The 9,508-nt window shown below is 46.1% G+C and overlaps 1 protein-coding gene across 2 annotated transcripts in view; it reads left to right on the top strand.

Annotated features, from left to right (window-relative positions):
- Positions 1-934: 934 nt before the first annotated feature.
- The window catches only part of ZNF14 (zinc finger protein 14), a 40,029-nt gene continuing 31,455 nt past the window's right edge, over positions 935-9,508 (top strand). Inside the window, exon 1 of one of the 2 annotated variants that reach the window (XM_054465112.2) lies at positions 935-1,403. In XM_054465112.2, the coding sequence (XP_054321087.1) occupies positions 1,401-1,403 (3 nt within the window). In that variant the 5' untranslated portion in view covers positions 935-1,400. The remainder of the gene's footprint in view (positions 1,404-9,508) is intronic. The other variant, XR_010125079.1, reaches the window with a different exon arrangement.

The raw sequence follows: 9,508 nt of genomic DNA, 5'->3' as shown, positions 1-9,508 counted from the left end.
GCTACTCAGGAAGCTGAGGCAGGAGAATCACTTGAACCTGGGAGGCAGAGGTTGCGGTGGCTGAGCGCCACTGCACTCCAGCCTGGGCAACGAGAGTGAAACTCCATCTCCAAAGAAAAAAAAAGAAGTAAATTGGCCGGTGGCAGTGGCTCACACCTGTAATCCCAACACTTTGAGAGGTCGAGGCAGGAGGATCGCTTGAACCTAGGAGTTCGAGACCAGCCTGGGCAACAGAAGGAGACGCACATCTCTACAAAAAATTAAAATTAAAATTAAAACAATTAGCCAGGCCTGGTGGTGCGTGCCTGTGGTCCCAGATATTTAGGAGGCTCAGGTTGGAGGCTTGCTTGAATCCAGGAGTTGAAGACTGCACTGAGCAATGATCACGCCACTGCACTTCAGCCTGGGCCACAGAGCAAAACCCTGTCTCTTAAAAAAAAAAAAAAAAAAAAAAAAAAAAGAAGAGGCCGCGCGCGGTGGCTCACGCCTGTAATCCCAACGCTTTGGGAGGCCGAGGCGGGCGGATCACGAGGTCAGGAGATCGAGACCATCCTGGCTAACACAGTGAAACCCCATCTCTATTAAAAAAACACAAAAAATTAGCTGGGCGTGGTGGTGGGCGCCTGTATTCCCAGCTACTTGTGAGGCTGAGGCAGGAGAATGGCGTGAACCCGGGAGGCGGAGCTTGCAGTGAGCCGAGATGCGCCACTGCACTACAGCCTGGGCGACAGAGCGAGACTCCGTCTCAAAAAAAAAAAAAGAAGAAGAAATAAATCCTAACATACTACAAGGTGAAGCTCGAGGACATTATGCTAAGTGAACTAAGCACGTCAGAAAAGGACAAATACTTTATGATGCCATTTACATGAGATTCCCACAGTCAAATTCACGAACTCAGACAATGGAATGGAGGTTGCAAAAGACCCTGAGGGAAGAGGTGCACTGGGAGTTGTGCAACGAGACAGATTTCAGTGTTGCAAGATGAAAACAACTCTGGAAATTGGCTTCACAATGTGAATGTATTTAACAGTACTGAAGAGAACACTTAAAATGGATGGAAGGCAAAGAACACATTAGGTTTAAACGCAAACGTCCTGGCGGGGACAAGCCAGACTGAAGCCAGGCTAGCTCAACCACGCCCCTTCCTGCTCCGCTGTCACTCAGTGATAAAGAGGCGGCGCCATTGGATCTGTCCAATCAGGACCTCAGCTGAAAAGATGTGAGCGGCGCCACGCTGCGCCTGCGCAGTGCAGACGTCGCCATTCCTGGCCCAGGGGAAGATTGCGTTTCACCTGCTCCTGAAGGCCGAAGGTGGCTCTAGCGCATCGTTTGTCGAGCCGTGACCTGCAGGTACTGACAGATCCGTAGGGAGGACACCGTGACTTCCCGGACGCTGGGAAATGGTGAGTGTGCGGGGCCAGTGTCCGAGGGGAGGTTTCTGGTTGGAACCGTCTGTGGCCGAGGCCGGGGACCTCCTTGCAGTCAACTCCGGGCTCTGCAGACCCGGGGGCCACCGCGGGCGCAGTTCGGCCCTCAGTCCTCTCCGTGGGAGCTGGACCGGCAGCCGGGAGCCCCAGCGTCCTATCCCGTCCCCGCGGGGCGACCTCGGCCCCCGGCCCTGGAGCCCTCTGTGGGAAGCTCTGCGCCCGCAGCCCCGCGTCTCCCCGGATTGTTCGGTGACAGCGGGAGGGTCCTGGGGAGATCCCATCTCGGTCTGTGGGGTTTGTGCGTTTAAGAATCCACTTGGCTGGAAACCTTACGATGAATCCACGGGCGCGTTTCCTCACTTGTGAGAACCGAAGCCTGGGGAGGTCCTTGCTGCCGGGGTCAGGTTCCTGAGGCTGTTCAAACGCCCCTGCCCTCATCACCAGGGACTGACCCCCTCTAGTGCTCCCAGCACTCAAGCCTGGGGGTGTTTTTGACCTTCTGAATGTGGGCTTTCTTTTCGAACTGCGGGGAAGGGGACTCCTTATCTTAACTGATCAGAAAGTTTATGTTTCTTCCCTTTGGACTCCTTGATCAAATATTAATTCTAGCCACCCTTAATTCCAGTTTCCCTTCGCTCTGGGTAATTTTGTTCCCTTGCGTGAATGTGTGCGATTTTTAGTTTCTTTGGCTTCTGGATGGAATTTATTGTGAGCTTGTTCCGGTTCTTTTAAATTTTCTTGTTTGTGTGTGTTTATCTGTGTGGTTTCTACCCAAGAGATTTCGCCTATGTTGGAGTGCCATGATGATGCAAAATCTCTGTATGTCATTTGTTCCATATATAAGTGGTAAGCGTGTGTGTGTGTGTGTGTGTGTGTGTGTGTGTGTGTGTGTGTGTGTGTGTGTGTGTGTGTGTGTGTGTGTGTGTGTGTGACGGAGTCTCGCTCTGTCGCCCAGGATGGAGTGCAGTGGCGCGATCTCGGCTCACTGCAAGCTCCGCCTCCCAGGTTCAAGCCATTCTCCTGCCTCAGCCTTCCCAGTAGCTGGGACTACAGGCGCCCGCCACCACGCCCAGCTAATTTTTTGTATTTTTAGTAGAGACGGGGTTTCACCGTGTTAGCCAGGATGATCTCGATCTCCTGACCTTGTGATCTGCCCGCCTCGGCCTCCCAAAGTGCTGAGATTACAGGCGTGAGCCACTGCGCCCGGCTAAGTGGTAAGCTTTGAGGTGTTTGTGAGAGTGATGTTTATGACATACACCACTTTGATACATTTGATTGTACGTGTATGTTGTGATTTTTTCTTTCCTCGTGTGGTTGTAATAGGTCAGTGTGTTTTTCTCTGAGCAGTTATCCAGTGGAAGGTTCCTGAGTCTAGAGTCATTGTGGGTAGTTTTTTTTTTTTTTTCTTTTTTTTGAGATGGAATCTCATTCTGTCGCCCAGGCCGGAGTGCAATGGCGTGATCACAGCTCACTGCAACCTCTGCCTCCCTGGTTCAAGCAATTCTCCTGCTTCAGCCTCCTGCATAGTTGGGATTACAGGCGCCCACCACCACGCCCGGCTAATTCTTTTATTTTTTAGCAGAGATGGGGTTTCACCACGTTGGCCAGGCTGGTCTTGAACTCCTGACCTCAAGTGATCTGCCTGCCTCAACCTCCCAAAGTGCTGGGATTACAGGCATGAGCTACCGCACCTGGCTGACGGTGGGTATTCTTTTGATGCTGATATGTCAGTTTGGGTACCATATCTAGTTTGGGTACTATATCCTGAAAGGTGTAGTATATAGTTTTTCAGAATTGGAATACTAATTATTTTTGTATAAAATAATCATCAATAAATAATGGTTTTTCTAAGGTGGTTATTTGTAGATTATATCTTTTATCTGTCTGTGTACTTGGGTCAAAAGCTAGTGGTGAGTCTCCTCATCTTAATTCAAGTAGGCTTAATATATGTTACCTTGAATCTTCACATCCTGATGGTTTGGATGTATCCAGTTGAACTACAGCTGCTTTATGCCAGTGTTTTGTAAATAATTTTCCTGATTGTATTGGGTTTCTTTTTTTATATTTTCTTTCTTTTTTTGAGATGGAGTTTCACTCTTGTTGCCCAGGCTGGAGTGCAATGGCGTGATCTTGGCTCACCGCAACCTCCGCCTCCCAGGCTCAAGCGATTCTCCTTCCTCAGCCTTCCTAGTAGCTGGGATTACAGGCATGCGCCACCACGCCCAGCTAATTTTGTATTTTTAGTAGAGACGGGGTTTCTCCATGTTGGTCAAGCTGGTCTCGAACTCCAAACCTCAGGTGATCCGCCCGCCTCAGCTTCCCATAGTGCTGGGATTACAGGCATGAGCCACTGCACCCGGCCTGTATTGGGTTTCTTATGTTATTCCAAGTCTGAGTTAGTAAAGTACTTCGCTTAGTACATTGGGTTTGCAGTCAGTCTTTCACCGTCAAGTTTCTTAATGTAAATAGATTGGTTTTTAAGATGCCTACCTTGTAATTGATATTGTAATTAAACACCTTTTGATATTCTGTGAGGTCATTTATGTGAGTCATCATTGATTGTATTTCATTGTCTGTGAGATAGAGGAGAGTATGAAAGTGGTAGTTGACATTTGGGAGTTAAGTTTGTGTTTAAAATCAAACCCTGCTCTTAAGAAATAAAACTGCGGGCTGGGCACGGTGGGTCATGCCTGTAATCCCAGCACTTTGGGAGGCTGAGGCGGGCGGATCACCTGAGGTCAGGAGTTCAAGACCACCCTGACCAACATAGTGAAATCCGTCTCTACCAAAAATACAAAAAAAAATTAGCTGAGTGTGGTGGCGCACACCTGTAATATCAGCTACTCAGGAGGTTTAGGCAGGAGAATTAGAATTGCTTGAACCCAGGAGGTGGAGGTTGCAGTGAGCTAATGCCACAGCACTCCAGCCTTGAGACTCTGTCTCAAAAAAAACTAACTAAATAAATAAAGGTAGTTTGCATATATTGTAGCCAAGTTTGCCACGAATGTGAATTTAGTATGTGTTGAATTATGTCAGATTCTGAATGGTGCTGTGTCTATTCATTCAGTTTGATTTGTAAAGCTTGTTGGTCTAGGTATGTGTAGCCATTTTAGTAAATTATATTGAAAAATGGGTGAGGGTAAGGTTTTTCACCTGTAGGATGATGAAATACAGCTCTAATACATGTTAAGGTGGAAGCATATTAATGTTGGTTGTCCCTTAAAATATATGTCTCATTGGGTGGTGTTGATTCTGTACATTTTTTTTTATAAGTTTCTCAGTTGTGGTGTTTCAGGGTACCAACCCTTGAAAACAAGTATATTTAGGACAACTCTGTCTACATAATCTTCTGTTGTTTTAGCATGTGTTTCAGAAGTCGTGTGTGTAGGTCAGGCGTGGTGGCTCATGCCTGTAATCCCAGCACTTTGAGAAACCGAGGTGAGTGAATCACCTGAGTCAGGAGTTCGAGACCAGCCTGGCCAACATGGTGAAACTCCGTCTCTCCTGAAAATACAAAAAATTAGCTGGATGTGGTGGCGGGCGCCTGTAATTCCAGCTACTCAGGAGGCTGAGGCAGGAGAATTCCTTGAACCCAGGAGGCTGAGGTTGCAGTGAGCTGAGATTGCGCCATTGCACTCCAGCCTGGATGACAGAGCAAGACTCTGTCTCAAAAAAAAAAAAAAAAAAATTGTGTGTGTAAAGTGATCAGGATCAGTTAAGATTATTGGGTGGGCCAGGCACAATGGCCCACACCTGTAATCCCAGCACTTTGGGTGGCCAAGGTGGGTGGATCAAGAGGTTAGGAGTTCCAGACCAGCGTGGCCAACATGGTAAAACCCTGTCTCTACTAAAAAATACAAAAATTAGCTGGGTGTGGTGGTGGGTGCCTTTAATCCCAGCTACTTGGGAGGCTGAGGCAGGAGAATCGCATGAACCTGGGAGGCGGAGGTTGCAATGAGCTGAGATCGCGCCGCTGTACTCCAGCCTGGGCGACAGAGCAAGACTCCATCTTGTTGCGGGGAGAAAGATTACTGGGTGTAATCTTTGTTTCCAATCTAATTCTACTAATGAGGATTTTTTTAGTTCTGTCAAAGAATTGTGGTTCTGTCAAATAAGTTTGACTTTTGGCATAATTATAACAAGGTTGGGGAAGGCAAAATTTCCCGAAAGTGGAAAGTTAGAGAACCATTATAGTATGTCTTATCCTCTTCTATTGTATATCACAGTCCAATGGGTATCCCAGTGGCATTGGTATTTTTTCCCGTGGAGGTCTGAAAGTTGGGTATATGTAATATGAATGATTGGTGTGATAGCTGTGTCTGGTGTTGTACCATCTTTTAGATCTGCTTTGTAATCATAATCTTTACTTCAAGTCCGGGTTGGTACCAGAATTCATATCAAGTATCAACAAATGACTCGTAGGAGTATATATAATATTTAAGCTTGTCATGTTAGTTCTTCCAGTATATTTTTGTTTGTTTGTTTGTTTTTGAGATGGAGTTTCGCTCTTTCGCATAGTCTGGAGTGCAGTGGCTCGATCTTGGCTCACTGCAACCTCTGCCTTCCAGTTTCAAGTGATTCTCCTGCCTCAGCCTCCTGAGTAGCTGGGATTACAGGTGCCCGCCACCATGCCCAGCTAATTTTTGTATTTTTAGTAGAGTCGGGATTTCACCATGTTGGCCAGGCTGGTCTCGAACTCCTGACCTTGTGATCCACCCACCACGGCCTCTCAAAGTGCTGGGATTACAGGCGTGAGCCACTGCGCCTGGCCCCAGTATATGGTTTGACTGTGGTACTGGGATTGGTGTTTGGTCTGACAGATTGCTTTTATCTAATGATCTGTTTTGTTTTGTTTTTTGTTTGTTTGTTTTGTTTTGTTTTGTTTGAGACAGAGTCTCACTGTGTTGCCCAGGCTGGAGTGCAGTGGTGCAATCTAGTCTCACTGCAACCTCCACATCCCGGGTTCAAGCGATTCTCCTGCCTCAGCCTCCTGAGTAGCTGGGATTATAGGCATGAGCCACCATGCTGGCTAATTTTTGTATTTTTACTAGAGACAGAGTTTCACCATGGGTAATGATCTGTTTTGATTGGCATGTCTGTTTCTGGTAGCATTTTTCTATTATTATGTGTGCTGTCCATTGGTTTGAGATGTTATTGAATGCTTGATTATAGCTACATACATTGGTTGAGTCGCATTTATGTGGTCTTCTAAGGGGTGTTTGGGAATACATGCCCAGCGTCTATAAAGATGCATTGATTGGATGTGTGTGTAGAAACTCTTTAGGCATTCATTTCAAATGGTTTGAGACTACATATTATTAGTCCCTTGATTTTTCTGGCAGTTGCTCAAAAAATAATATATTTTCATCAAGTACATGTGGAGTGTGTTCTGGTAATCGTGTGATTTTAGGTATGAGTTGGCATTGTTGGATATCTATGTATTCAAGGCTCAGGAATTTTTATGGTGGCTTTAGTAGGAGTGGTAGGAACAGAAGTAGTAGTAGTAGTAGTTGTTGTATCTGTTATATCCCTTTTATATTCTAAAATATTTTAGGCTGCATGCATTGCCTCACACCTATAATCCCAGCACTTTGGGAGGTCGAGGCAGGAGGATGGCTTGAGACTAGCAACATAGGGAGACCCCATCGCTACAAAAAAGAAAAAAATTAACTATTTTAGTCTATTTGTGTCAATCCTATGTTTTATATTAATTATTGGATATGTAATATGTATCTGATTAAACATAACACTGTAACAACTAAGATATAACAGTACTCGGCCTTGAGGTTCCAAGATGGCCAAATGGGAACAGCTCCAGTCTACAGCTCCCAGCATGAGCAATGCAGAAGATGGGTGATTTCTGCGTTTCCAACTGAGGTACCGGGTTCATCTCACTGGGGCTTGGTGGACAGTGGGTGCAGCCCACGGAGCAGGGCGGGGCATCGCCTCACCTGGGAAGTGCAAGGGGTTGGGGAATTCCCTTTCCTAGTCAAGGGAAGCCGTGACAGATGGTATCTAGAAAATCGGGACACTCCCACCCTAATACTGCACTTTTCCAACAGTCTTGGCAAACGGCACACCAGGAGATTATATCCCATGCCTGGCTCGGAGGGTCCTACGCCCGCGGTGCCTCTCTCACTGCTAGCACAGCAGTCTGAGATCGAACTGCAAGGCGGCAGCAAGGCTGGGGGAGGGGCATCCACCATTGCTGAGGCTTGAGTAGGTAAACAAAGCCGCCGGGAAGCTCGAACTGGGTGGAGCTCACCACAGTTCAAGGAGGCCTGCCTGCCTCTGTAGACTCCACCTCTGGGGGCAGGGCATAGCTGAACAAAAGGCAGCAGAAACTTCTGCAGACTTAAACATCCCTGTCTGACAGCTTTGAAGAGAGTAGTGGTTCTCCCAGCATGGATTTTGAGATCTGAGAACGGACAGACTGCCTCCTCAAATGGGTCCCTGACCCCTGAGTAGCCTAGCTGGGAGACATCTCCCAGTAGGGGCCGACTGACACCTCATACAGCCAGGTGCCCCTCTGAGACGAAGCTTCCAGAGGAAGGATCAGGCAGCAACATTTGCCGTTCTGCAGCCTCCGCTGGTAATATCCAGGCAAACAGGGTCTGGAGTGGACCTCCAGCAAACTCCAACCGACCTGCAGCTGAGGGTCCTGACTGTTAGGAGGAAAACTAACAAACAGAAAGAACATCCACACCAAAACCCCATCTGTACGTCACCATCATCAAAGACCAGAGGTAGATAAAACCACAAAGATGGGAAGAAACCAGAGCAGAAAAGCTGAAAATTCTAAAAATCAGAGCACCTCTTCTCCTCCAAAGGAATGCAGCTCTTCACCAGCAATGGAACAAAGCTGGACAGAGAGAATTACTTTGATGAGTTGAGAGAAGAAGGCTTCAGATGACTGGTAATAACAAACTTCTCTGAGCTAAAGGAGGATGTTCGAACCCATCGCAAAGAAGCTAAAAACCTTGAAAAAAGATTAGACGAATGGCTAACTAGAATAAACAGTGTAGAGAAGACCTTAAATGACCTGATGGAGTTGATAACCATGACACAAGAACTACTTGATGCATGCACAAGCTTCAGTAGCTGATTTGATCATGTGGAAAAAAGGGTATCAGTGATTGAAGATCAAATGAATGAAAAATGAAGTGAGAAGTTTAGAGAAAAAAGAGTAAAAAGAAATTAACAAAGCCTCCAAGAAATAAATATGGGACCATGTGAAAATACAAATCTACGTCTGATTGGTATACCTGAAAGTGATGGGGAGAATGGAACCAAGTTGGAAAACACTCTTCAGGATATCATCCAGGAGAACTTCCCCAACCTAGCAAGGCAGGCCAACATTCAAATTCAGGAAATACAGAGAACGCCACAAAGATACTTCTCGAGAAGAGCAACTCCAAGATACATAATTGTCAGATTTACCAAAGTTGAAATGAAGGAAAAAATGTTAAGGGCAGCCAGAGAGAAAGGTCATGTTCCCCACAAAGGAAAGCCCATCAGACTAACAGCAGATCTCTTGGCAGAAATTCTACAAGCCAGAAGAGAGTGGGGGCCAATATTCAACATTCTTAAAGAAAAGAATTTTCAACCCAGAATTTCATATCCAGCCAAACTAAGCTTCATAAGTGAAGGAGAAATAAAATTCTTTACAAACAAATGCTGAGAGATTTTGTCACCACCAGGCCTGCCTTACAAGAGCTCCTGAAGGAAGCACTAAACATGAAAAGGAACAACTGGTACCAGCCACTGCAAAAACATGCCAAATTGTAAAGACCATTGATGCTAGGAAGAAACTGCATCAACTAACAAGCAAAATAACCAGGTAACATCATAATGACAGGATCACATTCACACATAACAATATTAACCTTAAATGTAAATGGGCTACATGCTCCAATTAAAAGACACGGACTGGCAAATTGGATAAAGAGTCAAGACCCATCAATGTGCTGTATTCAGGAGACCTATCTCACATGCAGAGACACACATAGGCTCAAAATAAAGGGATAGAGGAAGATCTACCAACCAAATGGAAAACAAAAAAAAGTAGGGGTTGCAATCCT

This window comes from Pongo pygmaeus, chromosome 20 (genome assembly GCF_028885625.2).
Source record: "Pongo pygmaeus isolate AG05252 chromosome 20, NHGRI_mPonPyg2-v2.0_pri, whole genome shotgun sequence".
NCBI lineage: Eukaryota > Metazoa > Chordata > Mammalia > Primates > Hominidae > Pongo > Pongo pygmaeus.
Note: the sequence above shows the minus strand (reverse complement) of the source record. Positions and strands in the feature narration are given on the sequence as shown.